This window comes from Sphaerodactylus townsendi, linkage group LG05 (assembly GCF_021028975.2).
Source record: "Sphaerodactylus townsendi isolate TG3544 linkage group LG05, MPM_Stown_v2.3, whole genome shotgun sequence".
Taxonomy (NCBI): Eukaryota; Metazoa; Chordata; class Lepidosauria; order Squamata; family Sphaerodactylidae; genus Sphaerodactylus; species Sphaerodactylus townsendi.
In genome coordinates, this window is record NC_059429.1 from 96,058,776 (window position 1) to 96,082,155 (window position 23,380).

Sequence of the window (23,380 nt, forward strand, 5' to 3'; positions counted from 1 at the left end):
CAGAATTTCAAAATTCTGTCTGTATTGGTTTTATTTTTTTAAGAACAGCTGGAGAGGTAACCAATTGCCCTGCTATAGGAACTAGGCCTGGTACAATGACCAATGAAGAGAATGATTGGGAATGAGGGGGAAGAGTGTGAAATGACTTTCAAACTGCAACTATCAAAAGTAGAGAGTTTTAGTCTGTTCACCGCACTCTGGTAGGTTTACAAGATGCCTCCCTTTGGTAAGAGGCCCCCAAATGAGCAGGCATTTCTGCTAATAACTGGCAAACTGGCCACATATTTCTTGCTCAAAGGAGGCTGTTGCATCACACCATCTGAGCTAGCTTGGATTTACCTTTAAGAATATTGCTAATATGGCAAAAGAACTTACTGATTGGCCATAAGGTGATAAATTCAGTCCGACTGGAGATGCATTGCCCAGGTTGGCACTAACGTATGCAGTAGGGGGAGAAGACGGCATGGAAAATTCAACAAATTCTTTCCAGGTGCTTGCCATATTTTTACGCCTGTTTCAACTTAATTTTATAATGCTGCATATAACAAAATCAAACAAGACAACCTTGTCAATGTAAATCTGCCACTTATCCAGCGTCATCAAAAAAGCTGCCATTCTGGCAGCCTCCTAACATTTTAGACAAGAAGGGACCGATGTGCTAGTTAAGGAAGCATTTATTAGCTTTATTTACTTGAGGGGTTCTGAAATGGAGAAAGAAGTTGACTGCTAAATGAACCCATGGCTACTATCAATTTTGCTACCCTTACAACAGCAGATAATTCACATTTAGCCTACCAGCTTATGAAATGGAGACTCACTGACAGATACCAGTAATTGGGAAAAGGATATGAAGAAAGTTTGAGACCAGATTCATAGCATTAGAGTAAACTGATTTTGGAAGTGAGAAACTGGAAAATAGTAGCAGAAAGCTTTGAAAGATAGCTAAAAAACTGTACTCTATTAGCTCAACAAGTACAACCAACGGTAATGTTGAAACACTGGAATAATTTAAGAGGAGTGCCATAGCCATATTTGACATTCTGACCAACAGCAGTAGTACAGATTTAAACAAAACAACTGTTCTCTCAGACACTACCATTAAAACAATATGCTGCTATTAAACAGAGCACATGCACCAACCTCGCAGTGATATTCTAATATTGCACTTTCAGTAGTATATTCGCCGATTCTTCGTTTCAGCACACGTTTCAAAGTTTGAAGATTGCTATTGTTAAAAAAAGAGATAGCAAGAGAAAAGTGATCTATCAACCTAATAAGGAATAACTGGTGCTGGGCAGTTTCAGCACAGCACTGAAGAAAACAAAGACTACTAGCAGCGTTGGGACGTGCTCTTTTGAAGCTGTTGAGTAGGCACAAACTTCTTGTTTCAGATCAAGTGTTGTGTCTTCAGTGTAAAGTTTACTCTTCTTTGGTCTTGTTTTGTTGTTACGATGTGGTATGTTCCTTTCCTGATCTGAACTTGAAGCAGCAGTTTCAGGTGGTAAATTCTGTTCTGTTACACTTCATACTGGAGAAAGAAACAAACAAAGTAAACTCAATATGTCACTGGCTTACAGATGTGCTATGGACATTTGACACAAGACAGCCTCACCCCAACTAGCAGAAGAGTCAGCCTCTCACAATTGGCTCTAGAAATGTTATTAACGCTTTAAAAAATTCTGTTTAGCTATTCACAGACTGTACACCAGCTAAAAACAGTATATTCCACAGCCAGTGAACAAACTCCAATGTTAGATCTCAACTACTGCAAACTTCGTTATTACTTATCCAGACTACCTGCGATGGTTAAACAATAGCCAGGGCTCTCCCCAGTTTCAAATAATTCATAAACATGTTTCAAGTACAATATTCAAAATCATATTTATTCTATCACAAAAGGAATTTCATCTCAATTATGCTTTCCTGAAAAACAGCTGACCTCAACATTTTGACATAGGCAAGCTGTAATTCAGTTCATTTAAAATGCAGCAGCCAGGCTATTGTGAGGGGTAGGATACAGGGACAGTGTCACCCCAGTACTGAAAGATTTGCACTGGATACTTATTTGTTTCCAGGCATAACTCAAAGTTTTATTTCTTCTAACCCTTAAATGGCTCACAGACATTGTTGTGAAAGACCCACCTGACTCACAAGCCCTGTTCTCTATGCCCTTGCTTTCAGAGATAGGTAAGTGGCAACCAGGGGCTATTTCATCAGCGACACCATACTTGTAAAATGCCCTTTTCCTTGAGGCTTATCTTGTATTTGCTTTGCTTTCTTTTAGGCACCACGCCAAAATGTTTGTCTTCACCCAGACTTTTAATTAAGTGGTGATTTTTAGCTTTATTCCAGCATGCAAACTGTTATTTTAAGTTGTCTGTGGTCTGTTTTTATGACCTACGTTTTTATACTGGGACAGGTGTTTTTACCACAGGATTTTAATTAATATTTTAGTATTTGGTTTTTACTACTTTTATTTTGTAAGCTGCCTTGGGCAGGTTCCTGGAGCAGCACTATAAAAATGTTCTAAATAAATAAATAAAATGACACTGTCATGGAGAAACCAATCGTGGCTGGTTTGTTGCCTTGTGTATCCTGCGTAACTATGCTGATTATTCATATTTTGCAATCTTTACAATTTGCTGGCCAAAACCAAATATTCCCACTCAAAAGATTTCAGAACTGAAATGTAACCATTTCGTTCCACTTTTCAACCTGAAACTGTAGGGCAATGCCCAAGTGAAAGTCATTACTTATACATAATTTCAAAGATTTATATATTCCCCACAGACTCTATGTACTACAGAACTTCAAAATGCTTTATATTGTATAGTCCAATACGGTTGGATTAGGTTGTCACTAGTATCAAATTGATCTCTTTTCTTTCTATTTGCTCATTAATTCAGGCTTGTGTACCATTTTTGACGATACATAGTTAGGATGAAGTAAAAAGCAAAGGATTCTCACTCCTAGAAGAGCTCTCTCAACAGCCAGTCCTCAGTGGATGTGTACTGTGTTAAGTCACAAGGAAAGGAGGGCACATTAAGATTGTTACATAGAGAAAGGACTGATCAGGAGAGCTAGTGAGCTGGGAAACAGAAATGAATGAGGGAGAATTGTTTCAGTTTTTATAGGATTATTGCTATACTATTGGACTCTCCCTTAAGCTCTAACTTCTTCAGAGGGTTTTTTTTTTTGAGAAAATGTAATAGGGGACAGTAGAAAGTACTTTATATTACTGGAGCAAAAATGACACAATAAAGTTAAATGCTTTACCAACACCCAAACTCAGGACAAACTGGAGGCTACCCAACTTTCCTTCTCGCCAATAAAATCTAGAAAAAATACTTTTTGAGTACTTCTGTAAGAACACACTATAGCAACTTAATCAAAGGACTTGTGTTTTATTTATTTATTTATTTTTATTTATTTATTTTTTGATTTAATATACCGCCCTATCCCCAAAGGGCTCAGGGCGGTGAACAATATACTATCATATATAAAAACATATAGAAAGTTTAAAAGTTTACATTCTAAAACAGTACCCCACGAAACACATATGCAACCCTCCCAAGAGAATAATGGGTCCCGATGATGTTTGGGACCTTATACAGCAGGGGGGGAGGACAGAGCATATAGTGAATCCAACATGAACTAATGACCCAATACTATGCATGTTTCCTTATTTTTATTTACTTGCTTTGTATCATGTTCCTCTCCCCAAAGTGGCTTACATAGTTCTCCTTTTTTGTTTTATCCTCACAATCCTGTGAGATAGGTTAGGCTGGGAGTATGTGACTGGTCCATGATCACCTAGCAAACTTGAATGGCAGAACAGGGGTTTGATTCTGGGCATCCCAGATCCTAGTCCAACACTCTCAACAACTACAACACACTGACTGTATAATGTTCAACAAGTCCAAATATTCCTAAATAAACTGTGCACAGCACTGCAGTCTAACTAAGGTGAAATTTAAATATTTCATATATTTTATTATAGAAAGTCATTTGTTTTACCAGCAAAGATCTTAGTCTGAACCTCAGTGAAATCAGTGTGTATGTCTGTGCTTTAAATTCCTTACTTTTCAGCTCAGCTGCTATAAATACTCCTCCCAATGGTAAACACCCAGTGCAGCTGCCAAACCTTCAATGCAGCAGTCTCGGCTATAACACATGAATTCACAAAGGATTATCTCAATGACAGTAAGGAGAAGGTTAACAGTTGTCCTTATTTTTTCTTCTCAGACACATAAGTAATTTAAAAAATATATGTCTGCAAAGTTGGTTTAATACATGGAAGCCACATTATGGCACTGTAACTTTAACAACATTCTTGGTTACTGTGTTTCCAGAGTCTCCTACAAAAAATTCTGAACAACTTTGCTGGAGGCATTTAAGAAATGCAATTCCACAAATGGTATTTGGTAACGTGTAAACTTAATACTCTTTATTACAAGAATCTACATGCAACGCCAGAATAATTATATCACATCATGGAAGTGAGAATGAAAACACAATACCTAAATTTTGGTTTGAAAAGTATAGCATTAGCATCCTTAGTAAGCCACTGAGTACACAATCATTTTTTGGAGTCAAACCAAGGCAGAACCCAATAGAACAACAAATGGAAAAATGATTTATTTTTGTAACTATTTAGAGTCTAGACTGTATTCAGACATTATCATCTGCCATGACAAAAGGTGCTTTACTAAAATGGTGTGCTTAAATTGTCTAAAGGATTTTTTAAAAAAAAAAACATTTGCATTGAAACCTGAAGGTATAATTAAAATTGTTTTAAACTTCCAGATCTCTTTAAGTGATTGTGGCAGACCTACAAATCCTGCCAGAGAATAAACGCTATTATCCTTTCCATCAACATATAAGAGAAAAGAAACATGGCTGGCTGTCCCACCCCATACCGCAGCATCAGATTCAAGACAGCAGACACAGCACATGGTCCCTAGGCTGCAAGATGGTGGCTCTTGCTACTGAGGGGCGATAAGTCTAGGGGTCCGCTTCCGAACAGCAAAGGATGCGGAAACCCAGCTTCGAGCCCTAAAGCCACTGACGGCAGCGAAGACGTGAGCCCTGGGCGTCCCTCACTGCCGCTTATGCCAACGGGGAGTTACCACCCTCCGGCGCTTGGGGCGTGTCCACTGTTTGCCCCTCTCCCCAGACTAAAGGTGTGTGTGGTGGTGGGGGGGAAGCAGGAAAATGGCGGCTGCTCCCCCTCACACAAAGGAAGACTGACCTACTCTTCCCCTCCCCACATCTTTACGCTGCATGCTGGGAGAAGTAGTTACATCACGGCCTTTGCTCCACGCCGTAAAAGACATCGAGACTCCATCCCCCAGAAAGCCCAGGGGCCCAACATCTGACAGGCGGCACGTTGGGAACTGTAGTGCTTTCCGTCTCCGATACCATCCAAAGTACCGCGCCCCTGTACTCAATCCCCCGGCGGCCCCTGCGGCAAAGCAATTTTCGCAGTGCATCTCGGGAAACGTAGTGCTATGGGGTTCGGGCCCACCAGCGCGCTCTCTTTGCACCGACTAAGGCAACGGGGAGGTAAAACTCAGGAAACCCGACATGACCTCCCGGATCCAAAAGCGTCCTCCTTCCATCCCTTTTATGCCCGTCGGTAAAAAAGGAGCAGACACGGCGGGCGAGCGGGTGGGGGAGGGGTCCTCCCCACTGAAGACCGTTGGCCACCGGGCTACTGACAGAAGACATCCCACACCACTACAGCCCCGTTATCTGCCGCTCTCAGAGCCGCCCAGGGCGGACACGGGAGGCTGCGGCCTTCCCTCAGGCATCTCACTTACCCCAACAGCTCAGCGCCCCCGCTCCAGCGCCGCCATGAGCAGCACGGCACAGCACGTAGGAATAAATCCCGGCTTCTCGCGAGATTCGCGGGCAGAGGAATGGGGCGGAGGTGGATTCGCGCGTGCGCAGAAAAGGTACCGCCGCCAGGCTCGGACTGGGACAATAAGCGCTTAAGGAGTTTCTGCTGAGTATGGGTGTGTTGCGCATGCGCGCATTTTTAGGTAGCAAAGGTGCTGCAGAATCCCTTGAGCCTTGCCCCGTTTGTCGGGTGTAAAAACGTCCACGTGAACTGTCCTACCCTAGAATGGCTACCTTTGCTTTTGGCAAGGCTCATGCACTTTTCCATTAGTAGCATAACAAGCAGGAATTTATTTAACAGAGAAACTTAACCCGGCTTTACAGCTTCACCTGTTGAGTGGCTGTCATATATGCTGCACTTAAAGGGACTGGAGCCTGGTAGCAGGAAAGCCCTAACCTCAATTCATCTAATTTTTGTCCTCCCATTAACATACTCCATGAGGTAAATATATGTTTTCTAATTCTCCCCACCAACAAAGCCTTACCTCTTGCAAGTAAACTCTCTCCAACCCCCCAATTTTCTGTTGCTGGAAATTCTTGATGGGTGCAAAAAGTTATGTTGAAAGCCGCATGCCATTGGCTACTAAAATTAAGTTTCATTTCATCTATTGGTTTAATATGCTGCCCTTCCCTTCACAGGCACAGGGCAGCTTCCAACATTGAGATATTTATTCCATACCTGATTTTAAAATATGATCTGAACATATATAACATATCAGATGTTGATGTCCGAACTGTGAATGACAATCTTCAGGCCACCTCTTATTTCAAAAGGGAGAGAATTAGAGAATAGCTAATAGCTAAATGTATATTTTAAAAAAGATATCTCCAGCAAGTGTTATTCTCCAGAATAACTGAGCTCATTTATTAGATGTACATGGTGTCCTCCTTTTGAGCAGCTCGGTGCAGTTCCCATGGCCTCCTCCACCTCTTTGGTTACCCCACAACTCTGTGATGTAGATTGTGCTGAGAGAGAATAACTGGTCCAAAATCACCCAGCAAGCTTCCTGGCTGAGTCAGAATTAGAATGCGAGTCTCCCCAGTCCTACTGCAACAGTAGAATCATACACTCCTATTTTCTTATTTCAGCCTGCACTATAGAGCCAATAACAGTGATTTACCCTGCAGTATTCATGTAAAGATTACTGAAACAATGTAATATATGTGAAACGACACTTGTGTTATCATTTCTCCTCTCTGCCCTCCAAACAGCAAAACTGCAGTAACAAAATGACACAGAGGACAGTTAACCCTGTTCAAGAAGTACACCTGCACAGAAAATACATATAGGTGCAAACTTCAAACCCATTTCTGGTGCCAGTGAGAAATTTCTGGGCATGTTGGGGTGCCAGGGATCATGATGTTAAGGGCCATACCAATACATGGTACTTTATCTGGATTGCTATCTTAGTGATACAGTGACTCATAAGTATAGCTTTTACTCAATAAACAATGGCTTTGATGAGCTACACATTGCAGCTCCTTGTACTGCCTTAAAAAGCTGCTCAAGGATCCATTAACTTTTAGGATGGTTTGGTTCAGGGTGGCAGAGGAGTGAACACCACAAGAAAGAAGTCACAAGATCCCTTCCATAAATAGAAGCTACTGTGCTGTACTCTAGATCCAAGCCATTATGACTATAATTGTAAAGTAGTCCAGTGCAATTTTGGACTATTAACTGAATTACTGTTTTCCAAATTACAGGAGCAACACTACTCCAGAATAGGCCTAATAATTACAATGTGTGGTTCAGCTACAGGCAGCACACTTATGAAGAATGTAGACAAACTTGATGGGTGGAAAGAAGGAAGCAACAGATTGTTTACAAGAAAAGTCTGTGAGAACAAACTGAAGAGAAGGAAATCATTTGTATGTTAACTTTCTGAAAGAGGAAAAGGACATTTCCTCAGTGGCTCCCAGAAACAAATATTTTGGATGGGCCAAGATATTAAGTTGCTACAAAAAGTCCAGATATGTCCCGTCAGTTTCTCCAAGGTTGGTCTGTCACTGAGTCTTGGATTGATAGCTGTGTTTGAAAATTAGAACTTAATGGCTTACTGCAGCACTGGAAAAAGATGTTCCACATTTGTTATTGTTGAAACCCATTTTCCTGCTAGACAATAGTTCCAACATGCACATGCAACCTGTTTTGCACTGACTAAATTCGGACTAAATTCAATTATGGATGCTGAAGCTGTGTGAATTATGCCCTGTTTACGCTGCAGGGGATATTATATCTGCTTGATCTTTACATGGCACAAAGTAGGGCTCTTTCCCTGTGGGGACTCACACTTTCTGAAACTCCCTGCCTGGAGAAGTCTTCCAAGAAGCCTTGTTTCACAACTTGCACTGGTAGATGAAGGCATTTCCTACCAGAAGGGAGCAGCAATTAGAAGGTGAGCTTTGATTATGCTGCTGCTGTTTTGGTCTTTCTAAGCATTAGCTGTGTAATTTTTACTATGGCTTTGCATGTATTATTACCAAAAATATAATAAATATGAACTAAAAGGCTTGCTGTTGTTTGTAATTGTTTAATGCATGGCAAACAAAAACCTCTCTTTTAACCCTTATTGTGACAATGACCAGGTGCAATACAATTTAGTTTTACTAAACTAAACCAACTCATGTCTGGACATATTACAGTCCAGACAGAATTACTTCACTAGCCAGCCATTCAAAGTAAACAAATTCTTTCAACATATGGAAAGCACAGTACTACTTTGACTTAACTTGACTTCCAGATAAATACACAGAACTATATCTGGAACCATCAAAGCAGGTAATCAGTGATCTATTCAAAGCTGAAGCTGTATCCAGAAATTATCACCAATATAGAAGGCCACAGCCTGTGATATTGCCTCAGAACATTTATTTCAAGAAAATAATAAGCCAATATCCATATTGAGTAACCTGAGAGGTAAAGTTTCAAACCCATTGATCAGAGTGGCAGGCAGGACACACAGCACATCAACACCTCAACCAGTCACATATTTGCATCATAACATCCTATTGATATTTACAGTGTAACCCAGGACATATTCAGAGGCTGAGCACATGTTGCTGCTCCTTACAAAACTTGTCTGATTCTCAAGGTGGCACTGCTGGCATATATTTAAGGCTTAACTCTGCAAAGGGATGGTCAGCAGCGGGCCTGTCCTGTGGAAGGGGCTACATTTGCATAGAGCACAGAAGCAGTAGCTTGGTCATCTGCAGTCTTGGTGGCATAAGCAAAAATTGTGTCTGAGAATTTTAAGACATCAAAAAAATGAATGTGAAGAATGAGGCCAACTGTCCTTCACATTATATCCATGGGATAGGAATATAACAAGGGGAGGGGGAGTATGGCTATTTTATCTTTGTGCCTCAAATTCAGATCAGCATCGACAGCTGTAAAAACGACATGCATGAAGCTCACAGATCTTAGTCTGAAACTTTACTAATGGCGAAACAGGAAATTTAAACACCTCTGTACTTAGTAGGGAGTTGGAAACAGGGGAGTGTTTCTTTGGGGTTTACAACACTATAGCAACAAGCTATACAAGATGGGAGTGTGCAAGGAGAGCAGAGACAAATAAATGATCACACAGATTAGACATGCGGCATCTCACTTTCTTGTAAGCAGAACAGTGAAAACAATCATGGAATCCTCCAGGTATGAAGATGTGCAAGTCTACATGTGAGAAGATAGCAAAAAACTACCCCCAGTTCCAAAACATTAGCCATTAAACTCAGGCAGCTACAAATGAAGACAGGATTTTGCTGGTTCCCATCCAATTGATTACTAATTTGCTTAACATTTGCCATCAAATGTGTCTTAGGAATGTCTTCCTTAAAATGTTTAGGATTAAGACAAGGCATTTCTCCAAGTCAAGGGTGCAATGCTTGAAATTCTCATGTAGCACTCATCAGAATCCCAGCAGAAAGCAAATCAACTCTTTGGCATTAGTTGCTCACAAAGGGTAACTTTTGAAACCATTAATCTGGATTTCCAAAGGATTTTAGATTTATATTTCTAAGGTAACTTTAATAATATGTAGCCATATATACACTGTGTATGAAAACATCAAAATCTGCAGCAAACTTTCTGCTGTAGGAAAAGGCTCACACCCGCAGCATTTCAGAGTATTTTCACAGGAAAATTGTAAAAATCTTCTATATTGATCAACACTTTGATGCAGATGATTTGGAAAGTTGTATTCAAGCTACACGATTTATAGTGAACCATCTTTACTCAAAAGGAAGACTTGCTGAAATCAGTAAATGTATATCATGTTGTAAGACTATTTTACTGCTATGCTGAAGTAAAATAATTTAATTCCATTTGCAAAGGAAAAGCCAAAGCTGATCCAACTGCCCATAGCTGAGGTTCTAAAAATGGGTGGGGGAAAGAGAGTGTGCTAGGAATGTAAATGCTATGTGACTATGCTAGGCAAATCTTGGCCAGCAGAGGGCATGACTTCCTAATCAGCACACAAAGGACACAAGTCTATAATAGCTGGAATGATATACAAGAGGAAATGATTAAAGAATAAAAGAACACCTTGGAAAAGCACTGCACATTTTCCTGCAAGCCAGTTTCCAGTTTCTGAGATCAAGTATTCAAGGGCAGTTGTTCTGTGGATTGAGATGCATCATCAGGCAGCAGATCTTGTCGCACTTCAATAGATTCTCTGCTGATTGACAACAATTTGTGCAATTCCTTGTTTTCCAGCTGCAAAGCCAATGAGAACAATTTTAAGATATACTGGTGAAGACAGCAGCTGCAAAGCAAACTAGAGATTGTTTGCAATAAGAATGACCCTGCTGATTTTCAGACTGATGAATTTTCTTCCAGCAGACAGTCAAGATGGGGAAGGAGGGAAACAACCTCCAGTTTTAGGAAGTGTTTGATTGAATCAACAGTCTGTTGCAGCATTTAAAATTTGGTTACTTTAACAAATTGGAGTAAAATTCAAAACTGCTGGGGTAGTCCTTCCTCCACTCTCCAGGGCCGGCAAATTGATGCATGTGGCCACACTAGCAAGACCTCTGCAGACCAGATGTCACACCATTGTAACTATCTCTAATTGCCAATGCAGCTCTCCAACAGGCTAGTTTTGCGTTGGGAAAATGGCACATGGAGGGCAGAGCTGAAGTGTTTTCCCTCCTCGCACACCATGGTCCAAATCAGGAACCCATGCATTTGGGAACTTAGTCCCCAACAGGTGCTGACTGCCTGCAAAATGCTTAGAGTTGGTCAGGAGGAAGCCAGACTCCGATTCATAGCAAACATCTTGTCTAGTTCAGCCCCAGCGTTCTGTGATTCAAGTTTCCTAATAACATTTTTCTAATCTACTGCATTACTGTGCTTTTGACTTCAGTAGCAGAGGTCTAACCCACTACTCCACTGCTGACTTGATAAAGCAAGGCACACTGCCATTTTTCTTGTGAGGGAAGGGACAGGGCAGGTATGGCGGTAGGCGGCGGCCATATGAGAGAAGGCGGACGAGATATGGTTATGCTCGATCGCCTTCTGACCTCCGACCTATCCCAAGGGACGAAGGTGGTTGGGTTCAGAGACACCCTGCTTCGTCTTTGGTGTTGATAAATGCCAGGTCCATAAATAATAAGACCGCTGTCCTCCGGGATTTTCTTGGAGTTCAGCAGATGGACCTGGCCTGTATCACCGAAACCTGGGTGCGCGAAGGCGAGACCGTCGCCTTAGGCGAGGTCACGCCACCAGGTTTCGCGTGCCTCCACCGATCGCGAACACAGGGCCGGGGGGGTGGCGTGGCGATGTTAGTCCGAGATTCTATCCCTTTTAGGGCTATCCCTGTCCCCGAGATCATTGGTATGGAGTGTGTCGGCCTAGAGTGGTTGGCATCGGAGAGGTTGGCTGTTCTCCTGGTGTACCGGTCGCCTAGCGCCCCGGGAGACGGCCTGCAGCGGCTGCTGGAGGTGGTGGCGGACTGGGCGTTGCGGTACCCCAGACTTATTGTCCTGGGGGACTTCAACGTCCATGTCGACGCTACCTCATGCACGGTGGCTGCGGACCTGGTGTCATCCATGGCGACGCTGGGCCTCTCCTTGGTAAATTCTGGCCCCACTCATGAGGCCGGTCACACACTGGATTTGATCTTTGGGTCAGGGGTTGATGTGGTCATATCCTCTATTGACAGAGTGCCATGGTCTGACCACTATGCCCTGAAGGCTTGGATGAGCATGCTGCAACACCCTGTCTAGGAGACGAGCGAATTTATGCTCGCCCGCGGAGACTTATGGATCCTGATGGATTCCTGAATGCTCTGCGGGATCCTGAACCCGCCAGCACCCTCGATGGACTAGTAGCGGATTGGAATGTCCGCCTCTCAAATGCCATTGAGGCTATTGCCCCCCGACGCCCTCTTCGAATTCAGCTCTCGGCTGGCTCCGTGGTACACACTGAGGAGCTACGGCTGTTTGAAGCGGGAGCTTAGACGGCTAGAGCGAGTGTGGAGGAAGTCTCGTGACGAGGCTGCGCGAACATCTTATAGGACGCTTATGAAGGCCTATGAGATGGCGACGAAGGAGGCGAAGAGAGTGTTCTTCTCCTCCTCTCTCGCGTCTGCTAGCTCTCGCCCAGCGCAACTGTTCCGTATAATTCGATCCCTTACCTCTTTATCAGAGGGTTCAAAAAATGATCAATTGGCTATCAGCTGTGAGGCATTTATGAGCTATTTTGCAGATAAAATCGCGTCGCTCCGCCAGGACCTCCCTGCCACCTTGGAGACAATGAGCGAACTGGAGGCTCCCTTGCCGTCTTTTGGCCTTCGTTTGGCCCAGTTTTCCCTGCTCTCCGAAGACGATGTTGACAGGGCCCTGGCTGCTGTTAGACCTACTACCTGTCCTCTGGATCCGTGCCCCTCCTGGCTTATTAAAGCATGCCGGGAGGAGCTACGACCCCACCTGTTGGCTATTATCAACTGCTCCCTTGAGCAAGGAGTCTGCCCGGGTGGGTTGAAGGAGGCAGTGGTCCGCCCACTCTTAAAAAGACCATCTTTAGATCCTAGTGATCTGGCCAATTACCGCCCCGTCTCGAATCTTTCGTTTCTGGGGAAGGTAATTGAGAGAGTGGTGTTGGAGCAGCTTCAGGGTTTTCTGGAGGACGCATCGGCCTTCGATCCCTTCCAGTCCGGCTTCCGTGCTGGGCATGGGACGGAGACTGTTCACCGTCGCCCGTCACAGAATACGCTCCGTATACAGCTCGACGGCGGATCGGCGCTGCTGGTGTTGTTGGATCTCACCGCGGCGTTTGATGTGGTTGATCCGCGACCTTTTGACCCACCGCCTGGCCGTTTCGAGTGCAGGGGTACTGTCCTTCAATGGATTGCCTCGTTTCTCGGGACCGGAGTCAGCAAGTGTAGTGCGGGGACCAAGCTTCCCGGAGGTGCCAGCTTCACTGTGGTGTGCCTCAGGGAGGGCTGTTTGTCCCGTTGTTATTTAACATCTATATGTCGACCCCTTGCTCAGCTGGTACGGAGCTTTGGGCTGGAGTGCCATCAGTATGCTGATGATACCCAGCTCATTCTGTCGATGGAGGGCGGACACCGCCCCTGCAGCTCTACAGCATTGTTTGGAAGCGGTTGCTGGTTGGTTGGCAGAGCAGGTTAAAACTGAATCCAGCAAAGACGGAGATCCTGTGGCTAGGCCGTGGGCGTGGCGGGAGGTTTTCCAGTCGCCCGGTGTGGGAGGGGTCTCATTGGCACCGGCCCCTCGGTTTAAGCAGCCTGGGGAGTCCACCTGGATTACGTCTCTTTCCATGGAGACCCAGGTGGCCCATGTAACCCGGGTTCGCGTTTTTCCATCTTCGCCAGGCCGGCTGCTGGCCCCCTTCCTCTCCCAGGCGGATCTGGCCACAGTGATCCACGCAACGGTCACCTCCAGGTTAGACTATTGCAACTCGCTCTACGCAGGCCTACCCTTGAGGCTGATTCGGAAATTGAAACTGGTCCAGCATGCGGCGGCTCGGGTGCTCCGCGGGAGAGTGCCTTCAGAGATCACATCACGCGTGTTGCACCGCTTGCACTGGCTCCCTGTTGAGTTCGAATGCGTCTTCAAGGTATTGGTGTTAACCTTTAAGGCCTTACGCGGTGTGGGACCCTCGTACCGTAGGGACCGTCTGGCCCCAGGTGTCCCACGTCGGTCTCTGCGTTGGGCAGGGGCCAACCGACTGGAGCTCCCTGCCCGCTCTATGATGCGGCTGGGCTCCACGAGGGCCCGGGGTTTTACGGCCCTGGCCCCTGCCTGGTGGAATGCTCTTCCACCAGCTGTCCGGACCCTGCGGGACCTCAGTGAATTCCGCAGGGCCTGTAAGACCGAGTTATTCCGCCGGGCCTTTGGGGAGGCCGGCTGCTGATAGGTGCCCATTAACAACTGAGATCCGCTGTTTCCCCCTCAGAGTCAGAGGAGTGAAAGGTTAGACGCCATCTGTTTTAAATATTTATAAGTTTGGAGCGCTGCATTTTAACTTGTATAAATTTTAGTATTTTATCTTATTATCCACTTGTATGTATTATGTTGTTAACCGCCCTGAGCCCTTTGGGGGAGGGCGGTATAAAAGTGGAATGAATAAATAAATAAATAAATAAATAAGGGCCAACAGCTTTTAACCAATGGCCAGAACAGGAGAATGAAGCTTCCACACTCTCCTGTGACAAATACAAGCATGAATTTCTTGCTGTTTTGAATCACACTTGAAAGCTGCCCTGTCTCTTACCTCCAACTGTGCTAGCTTTTCCTGTACAGTGTAGTACTGGTCATTATCTGCTTGTACAGCTTTCCTCATCACCTCTCCCATTTCATAGATTCTGTCTATTTCATTCACGATTTCCTGTGAACAGTTTTTAGGACAAGTTATTCTCCCAGCACAGAGAATGAAGAAAAAAAAACCAAGGCATGCTAGATTTTTTTGTTAATCATTTTGTTGCTTTTCTCAACAAGAGAAACATAGCTAGGCCTCACAAGGGCATTTATCCTATTCTCATGCAAGAAACATTAAGAAAGGCTAGTAAATGAAAACTTCATTCATATCTGGCTATATAAATGGTTAGCAAGGGGCAAACCTTGGAAAGTGAGTGTCTTTACAGAATGGAGAATCATTAGCCAGGCAAAGCTCCAAAAACTGAGATTCTGGGCCAAAGGAGTTAAAACTAAAAATGAACCACTGATAATTATATTTGACTCTTTACTATAAGGCCCAATTGTGAATCCAACTAGTGTGTGATATGCCAAGATATATAAAATAGAATATTTTTTTAAACTACTAGGTTATGATTTCAAGACTTATCCGCCACCTTGGCCCACCCACCTAGTCTCAACATTTAAAATATCATGTCAGCTTCCAATGAAGACCTATAGCACAAAGTCTTAAATGGTCTGCGACAACGGGTCTGTGGGACTGTCTCTCCTGTTATGTTCCTCGGCAGACACTTCAATCATCTACTGAAAACTTGCTTGTGGCCTCGGCCCAAAGGAAGTCCAGCTGGCCTCAACCGGGGCCCTGGCCCTAGCCTGGTGGAACACTCTTGTCCAATGAGACCAGGATTCTGTGGGATTTAATGCAATTCCACATGGCCTGTAAGACAGAGCGGTTCTACCAGGCATATGGTTGAGGCAGCAACGGTTACCATTGGCCTCCCTCCCCTCCATATCCCCGACCACCCATGTTGGATAACAGGTGTATTTTATCTGCCTCTCCTTTAAGATCTAGAGGGGCTCAATGGAATTGGTTATTTTCACCACTTTGTTTTTAGTAGATGTATGTACATTTTCTAATATTTTTAATTTATTGTAGTTAATTATCATTATTGAACTTACCATGCGTACATAATGTTGGAAACTGCCCCAAGCCCAAAAGGGAAGGGGCAGTATAGAAATTTAACATAATAAGTAAAATAAATAGGCAAGAGACACTTGACAAATTCAACCTATAACTGATGACTAATATGAATTCATTTTGTTTAACCATATCGTTAACAAATACTAGGCTATCATTTAGAATTGCTTATTCTGAAGTTATTGTTCACCCTTTCTTTTGTACTGTAGTCCACATTTCACCATAGACAACTCACAGGAGATGGACCAAGCAGTCACACCCTTGCCTGGAGTGAGGAACACTGTATTAATTTTGTTTAGATTCCATGTTTATACTCCTCTACTGGAGAGAAAGGTACAGTATAAACAAAAGAAACAAACATTTTCTTCTTAAGGGAGATCCCAAGTGGCTTACAACACTCTCCCTTCTCTAGCTTACTGTCACAACAGCCTTGCAAGGGAATTTAAACTGAGTGTGTGACTGACTCAAAGTCACCCAGCAAACGTTCATGGTGGAATAGGGATTAAAATCTGGGTCTTCCAGATCCTAGTTTAAGACAATAATTACTATATCACATTGGCTCTTGCAGCTCAGAAATACTCATGCCTTTAACTCAAACATCAGCTGGTTCTTGGGTCATATATCCGCACTGGCTCCCTTTACCAACTATGAAATAAGGTTAGATTTATGCTCACTACAGCAGGCAAGAGGAAGTGGTTAGGCAAAAGCAGGAGGAGGAACAGGACAGGCATGTTGTTCCACCTCCTTAGAAAATTTAAAGGGCCAGGCAGGATCTCTGGGTTGCAATCTGACAGAACTAGTTAGAGCACACTAAATGCCTTAAGGGAAAGAAGAGGACTCTCTTGGGTCTTATATGTATTTTCATGAACAGTACAACAACAAATTTATAACAACTGTTGGCTGTCTCATGGAGTTTTATAATGCTGAAGTCACCAAAAATTTAATATGGCTGACAGCTGTTGCCATACCAGATCATTTGCTTGATTAAGAATTCTGAGGGAGGTACCTGCTGCCTGAGTTGTAATTTAGGAAACAAATACATTTCTGAGCTGAGGGCACTACTAGAAAAAAGATGTTTCAAGAGGAGGCTCTTGAGGGAAACACAAAACAGCAGCTTCACAGGTGAAGATCACCATACCCCAAACAGCTACTTCAAGAATTCTCTTTTTTTCCTATTCTCAGTACCCCCTAAGAGAAGATAATATAATAATTCCTTACAGCAGACTGAGTTTGATGCACTTTCAAAACCGGCTGAGCATCTATATCTTTTCTTTTCATCATCAGCTGTAGCATGTGTTTTCGGTATTTGCTCATAATAAGTTCCAGAGCATCCTGGTGTTCCTCCAAGGAGATCCAAAGGTCTATGAACAAATAAAGAAACAAATGGCAAGCACAGACTCCACGGAGTGACTACAAAGACAAAGATCCTGCTGACCTGGGGAAGAATTCTAGTATTTGGAAATGGAAAATTACTGAATAAGAACATCACAACTAAGACTGTACAACCTTCCCATTGTACATTGACCTATTTAATCACTACTCATTCTCAAATATGTGCACAGTTATATACACAATCTGTCACAGTATATATTTAATAGCCAAGGCTTAGCCACTGGGTATGCAGCCAAATCCGCATTACAGAGCAAGCTGCAGCTACAGTACAGGTTTTTATCAAATCTTGCTTATCTTCTTAAAAATTAATTTTTGGGTGTAAACCATGCAAAAAAGTCAATAGTGACTTCTGAGCTGCATAGACATTATCCCCCCTGCCTCCCAAATATCCAAAGTGCAGGCAGGCTTTGGACTTTCAAATGGAGTACAAAGACATGACAGCAGCCACCTGGAGCAAGTGAGACTGGAGACAGCGTTGTCTTGCTCTCCACTGTCTGCATCTCCCCCATTGCCATGCAGGGGAAGCCAAAGCAAGCGATGGTGGGAAGGGGAGTACACCTGTCCCCATATACGCATATGATCTGGAGCCCAGCAAATGAATGATAATTGTAAAACTCTTTATATTCTGTACATTTATATTCATTCACTCAGCAAAATTTAAGTGTTGTATATCAAAGGTTAAATCTTGCTTTTTCAATAACTTAGCTGTTTAATCAACCCAAACATAGATAATTTGTTATATTCCAGAGAGACAAAACAAACAAACATGAATCTTGTTGCACCTTAAAAATGACATTTTTAACATTCTAGTGTAATTTTTGTGAATTAGAGCCCACTTCAGATGAAAGCTAATGAATACACAAACAGTTATACAAGAATTATTTGTTTCATTATGAGAATAATCCTGTTTGTGGTTCAGGTTAAGACGAACATGGCTATCCCTCTAGAATTTGACATGTACATACATAAGTGTCATAGAGTCCCAAGGGGCTTTCAACACAGGTGAGAAGCAGAGACAGTTTGCCATTGCCTTCCTCTGCAGAATCATCTTTGGTGGTCTCCCATCCAAGTACTGACCCTGCTTAACTTCCGAGATCTGACAAGATTGGACTATATTATGCTACCTCCCCTTACCTTGAAATGACAATATACTGGAAACATTAATAGCCACAAAACCATGAAGTCTGAAATTTATTTCAAAGAATCCAGTAAGCATGGTTTAAATTTATACATGTTATGTAGGCATTAGGAATTTCTCTCCCAGGCCAGCCCTAGACAAATCTGAAAGAGACTCTGACAATTCTGTTGTGGAGCTTCTGTTAAACAATACAGATGTCATGCTCTTGGAAAAAGTAGCAAAATTTCTTTTACAAGTGACAGAACTTTCTAAGTAATGTATACTGCTATATACAGTCTTTCTGTCTGCGTTTTGAATGTAGTCTTGATTTGTACTTCATAAATGTCTGGTAACGCTCTAGAGCCTATTTTAAATGCCTAATAAAGGTTGTTGTTGTTGTATTTATAAGTGATAGGTTAAATCAGTTCAGTGGATTATCAGAGCAGCTTCAAAGAGTGTGTTACTCAACAGCAGACTGTATTTTGGAGGCAGTGAAACAAAGAAGAAAATGACTTAAGGTCAAGGATTTGAATCAGATGCCAGTAAAGAAACAATTTCATTCATGGGTTAAAAACAAGCATCTGCACACAATCAATACTGAACAATTTTCAAGTCTTAAGCATTTCAGTCTCACATTGTTTCTTTCTCAAGATAACTTTAATCAAAATGCAATTCCATGAAGAATGGCTGCTAAATGCACTCAAAAAAACACCAGAGTTAACAAAATCTCCTTTGTCATCTATCTCAGTTGTGTTCTTTTTTTGTACAGATGTGTTAGTACTGACAATCTGTATATGGACAGGATTGTCAGGCTAGAAACTATAAGTTGTAAGGCATAGTTTTAGACTACAGAGACACTGCTATTTAGACATTGTACTCCTCTAATTTAATCTTGTTTATGCAAGATTAAATGTGTGTGTGTCCAAATGGCTTATGAACCTTTTGGACACACATCCTCACACGGTGAGGGGGTTCATGTGTGTCAGCAGGGTTGAGAGCAACACCGTAAGGAATCTAGACTCCAACAAGAGGCTGAATTCCTTGCGGAATGGTCACAGCTGAGACACCAGACTAAGATGTGCCTACCCTCTTCAAGGGTCAATGGCCACATCAGCAGAAGAAAACAGACAGTTCCAATGGTGATGGCAACAGAGGATGTATAGCTACTGGGCGGCAGCAGCAGTGGACTCTGACACTGCCAAGGATTTTTCATAGATAACAGCAGTGCCACTACAAATAACCCAAGTCAGTACGGCACAGAAGAAGGCAATGGTAAAAATAGGGTTGATGATTCGGATATCTGAATCACCAAAAATGGCCGAATCACAGCCTATTCAGGCCATATTTGGCCCGAATATATTTTGCCCGAATAAAAGCCGATCCAAATAGAAAGTAATCGGATTGGCTTGTATGTATTTGGTGGCATTTGGGGATCATTTAAACGATCCTCGAATGCCACCACTTCCCCCCTTCCCCCAGCAAGCGCCTGCTAGCAGGAGTCCCTTTAAAGATTCCTGGCTTGCAGGTGCTTGGCGGGGAAAGGGGGAGGGGGTGGACTCTCTGCAGTTTGACAGTGGCTGGCAGGTGCTGTCCGGGGAAAGGGGTGTATTCTCTGCAGTTTGACAGAGTCCAACCCACATTTCGCCAGCCAGTGCCTGCAAGCCAGAGTCTCTTTAAAGTTTCACGGCTTGCAGGCACTTGCTGGGAAAAAGGAGGGGGTGGATTCTCTGTCAAACTGAAGGGAGTCCACCCCCTTGCCACTGCTAGCCACCCCCTTCGTCTCCCAGTGCTCCTGCTTGCCACCCCCCACAACAATCACACATCCTACATTCCATGGCACCGCAGTGGCACAAAAATTTAGTAAAAAGCACAGATCCTAATGGATTCTCTTGATTTTCACTCTTGTCACCCCAAAATCAATATCACATCACAGCTCATGCCCCTGGCCACACGTCCCATGCTCCATGGCCCTGCAGTATCATAAAAAAGCAATGGGAGGTGTGGGATGGGGTGAGGCTTGTTGTTATGCCCAGCTGGCTCTGTGCTGGAGATTTTATTGGGGGCTCTGGGGTGGTCTTGCTCTGGGTGGGGGCACTTATTTCCCACAGGGCTGCTGGTGAATCTCCTGAAAGGAAACAGCCAACTTTGCTGAAGTTTGCGTTGGAGGGGCATCCAATTGAAGGTGAACCTGATGCCCACAGAATGAATGCCCAGCTATCCAAACTTCAGCAAAGTTGGCTGGTTCCTTTCAGGAGACACATCACCAGCCCTGCGGGAAATAGGTGCCCCAACCCAGAGCAACCCCCCCTCTACATTCCCCAATAAAATCTCCCGAACAGAGCCAGCTGGGCATAACAGCAAGCCCCATTGAAGTCTATGGTGGGAAAAAAACAATGAATTTTTCCCACCATAAAAGTTGCTGAAGAGCCTGGCAGATTCTGTGCTCTGAGGTGCAGCCAATGGGGTATCTGTGGAGTGCACATTTTTAATGCTAGTGGCACCAAACTTTCAGGGTATCTTCAGGAGACTCTCTTGATGACACCACCCAGGTTTAGTGAACTTTGCTTCAGGGGGTGGTGGGAGATAGGCCCTACCCTTTTGGTGACTCATAAAATTGAACCCAGAAGCAAAGGTCACCAAACCTGGGTAGTGTCATCAAGAGAGTCTCCTGAAGATACTCTGAACGTTTCGTGCCTCTACCCTGAAAAATGTGCAGCCTGCTTACATACTCAGAAATTCCCAATTGGCTGCAGTGGATCCAAGGCACTTCATTTCCTAAACTACCTAACAATGTGAACACATCCTAAACTACATAACAATGTGAACGTTGTGCTAATTTGAGGGGTACAACAGTAAGGGATTTTGACATTTTTCAAAATGTTGACAATCAAAAATATCATGTGTGCATGAAAATGATGTTATTAAATGTTCTCAGTGATCTAATTACTAGTAGTAAATCAACGTAACCAAAGTCTTCACCAGATCTACGTGCACAGAGTAGGTGCAAAAATTCCGGAAAATTTGAAGATTTCCTATAAACATTTGGCCATTATTTACCGCTGCATTTCTGTTACCTTTGAAATAGAATTTAAGCATAAAATGAAGATGACTGTTGCAGGCTGATAACATCTCGCTCATTAGCAACAAGAATGAACACATGTCACCTTGAACAAATTCTGGTGTGGCCCAGTCCCTCAGTGAAAATTTCAAAAATTCTCAAAGTAAATTTTAACATTTAGAAGGCCTCTAGAAAATTTCAACAAAATCCTTGGCTACGGTGCAACTCTGATATGTCAAATTTTATCAAGCTAGCATGGAATGACTAAGCTAACACATGTGAGCAGCTTCCTCTCCTCCTCTGAGAGCCCACATCAACAGATTGGAGCTACTGCTGATAAATTCAAAGTGGGCTGAGACAGATCTGACACAGCCCCATGAGATGGCACTAGAGAAACTGCTGGAAAGGCCACAAGTGGCATACAAAGAGAAACAGCCCTGCAAAAGGAATTAGCCCTGCAAGTCTCAGTGGAACTCACTTGCCAGTAAACATTTATAGGGCTGGGCTGCATGCAGGCACTTCCTGACATCACAACAATAGGCCTGTCTATTGTTGTGTCCTGCCTGTAGTTGTGTTCTGTTCCTACAGAAAGTGAAGCTTTTTTGTTCACAACAATCAACAAAATTGCAGTCTAGAGAGAGAGGCTCTCAACAGCACCCAAGAAGTGCCCTGACAGCTCACAACTGCATCATAACCAAAATTCCTCACCTCTGTTTTCCTGTTGCAGGTCTCGGATCTGTGTGTTCTCCTGAGACAGCAGGATGTGAGGTTTGTATTTTGATGTGTCTTTAATCTCAGCTGCATCTTCTTGGTACTTGTAAAGCAAAGAACTCTGTGTGATTCCTAACAACTAGAGAATGCATACCTCCCCTCCTCCCTTCTATTTACAGCTGTTTCCTGCCTGTGCCTGATCCACACTCACCTTGTGGGAAAGAGATGCGCCTGCCTCTTTCATGGTCACCACCCGCTTGTGCAAAACAGTGGACTGGTCTATGAGAGACTCAGCAGCATTATCATGGTCTTTCAACCTTTCCAAGAGTGTTCTTGCATCAGTCAGAATCTTCTCTATAGTACAGGCCATTTCCAAAGAACTGAGAGATGGGAGAAAAGAATTACTCAAAACTCCAGAAGTGCCAGGGGAGAGAGATGGAAGATTGTACCCCTAGCCTAGAACATAAGAAGGACTGACCCCTCTACTCAGTCCAGCATAAAGGGCACTGTTTCTGTAGGGAGAGACGCCTTGAGCAGCCACACAAGAGCAGCACCGTCACACTCCTGCGTGCGCTCTAGAGAGGAGGTGGGGAACAACACATACAACCCATTACTACCCCCATTGCACCCACCTTGTTGCTGCGCACCGGCCCTCTCGCCTCTCTTTCTTCTTCCGTGTGCGGTGCCGGGAAGCGGCACTGAGAGCCCGCAGAGACAGCGTCACAGTTTCCGCCGTGATGTCTCCACGAACGCTTCCGGTTCACCTGGGTAGTCGGTGTGCGGAGCAAGAGCCGGTGCAACTGCTGATAGAGTGGACGGACCGAAGACAAAATTGCAAATGGACCACCTGCGCGCCCCCCCCCCTCCCGCCCCGGTTCCTTTTCATTGCAAAGATTTAACAGGCACCGCCCACCGTGGAGTTGCAGCGGTGGCGGAGGACGGCTTTGCTTAATGGGATACTTGTTTTGATTTACGCCGGGCTCTTTCCCCAGTTAAATCGCAGCACGAAAGGTAGCCTGGCAGTTGCATGCTCGGTACTGACCCGGCCCAGGCGTCAAACATAAGGTACGCTTTAAAGCCCGGTTCTGTTGCCCAGTAAGGGACACCCAAAGGCTATGCATTAGCGCCTCTTCAACAGAACCCTTTTCGATTTCTGGCAAAATACTCTTTTTGCTGGTAGTTCGAAACTGCCCATTTTGAACCATTTTCACACGCTAGAACAAGGCACGATATGTACTTTCACGAAGGAGTGGGAAGAGTTAGACCAGAGTATTTATATTTCTAGACGTTAATTTCGAAGTGAAACCAGATTGGACGCCGGAGTTAGGAACGGCCATCAACCTGACTG

At 43.8% G+C, this 23,380-nt stretch overlaps 2 protein-coding genes across 7 annotated transcripts in view; both read right to left on the minus strand.

Annotated features, from left to right (window-relative positions):
* The window catches only part of CSDE1 (cold shock domain containing E1), a 43,878-nt gene extending 37,921 nt beyond the window's left edge, over window positions 1-5,957 (minus strand). For 2 of the 4 annotated variants that reach the window (XM_048496213.1, XM_048496212.1), the window contains exons 1-2: window positions 1,141-1,528; window positions 376-535 (exon numbers count right to left, since the gene is read on the minus strand). In XM_048496213.1, the coding sequence (XP_048352170.1) occupies window positions 376-501 (126 nt within the window). In that variant the 5' untranslated portion in view covers window positions 502-535; window positions 1,141-1,528. Of the gene's footprint in view, window positions 1-375; window positions 536-1,140; window positions 1,529-5,822 lie in introns of those variants that run through there. The other 2 variants (XM_048496211.1, XM_048496214.1) reach the window with 2 other exon arrangements.
* A 2,459-nt stretch (window positions 5,958-8,416) lies between these two features.
* Window positions 8,417-22,845, minus strand: SIKE1 (suppressor of IKBKE 1). Of its 3 annotated transcripts, none has more exons than XM_048498007.1 (6): window positions 22,692-22,832; window positions 22,244-22,412; window positions 22,030-22,135; window positions 16,973-17,115; window positions 14,636-14,749; window positions 8,417-10,612 (listed from the first exon to the last, which is right to left on the minus strand). In XM_048498007.1, the coding sequence occupies exons 2-6, from the start codon at window positions 22,400-22,402 to the stop codon at window positions 10,493-10,495; spliced, it is 642 nt and encodes a 213-aa protein (XP_048353964.1). In that variant the 5' UTR covers window positions 22,403-22,412; window positions 22,692-22,832; the 3' UTR covers window positions 8,417-10,492. The 3 variants fall into 3 exon arrangements, with proteins under 3 accessions (XP_048353964.1, XP_048353963.1, XP_048353965.1); XM_048498006.1 differs by having other exon boundaries at window positions 22,665-22,831; XM_048498008.1 differs by lacking the exon at window positions 14,636-14,749 and having other exon boundaries at window positions 22,665-22,845.
* Window positions 22,846-23,380: the final 535 nt, after the last annotated feature.

Coding starts and splice junctions, on each gene's coding strand:
- SIKE1 (XM_048498007.1), bottom strand. CDS start 22,402: ATGGCCTGTACTATAGAGAAGATTCTGACTGATGCAAGAACACTCTTG. Junction 17,116..22,029: donor CCTGCAACAGGAAAACAGAG/GTGAGGAATTTT, acceptor ATTTGTTCATAG/ACCTTTGGATCTCCTTGGAG. Junction 14,750..16,972: donor TGCATCAAACTCAGTCTGCT/GTAAGGAATTAT, acceptor AACTGTTCACAG/GAAATCGTGAATGAAATAGA.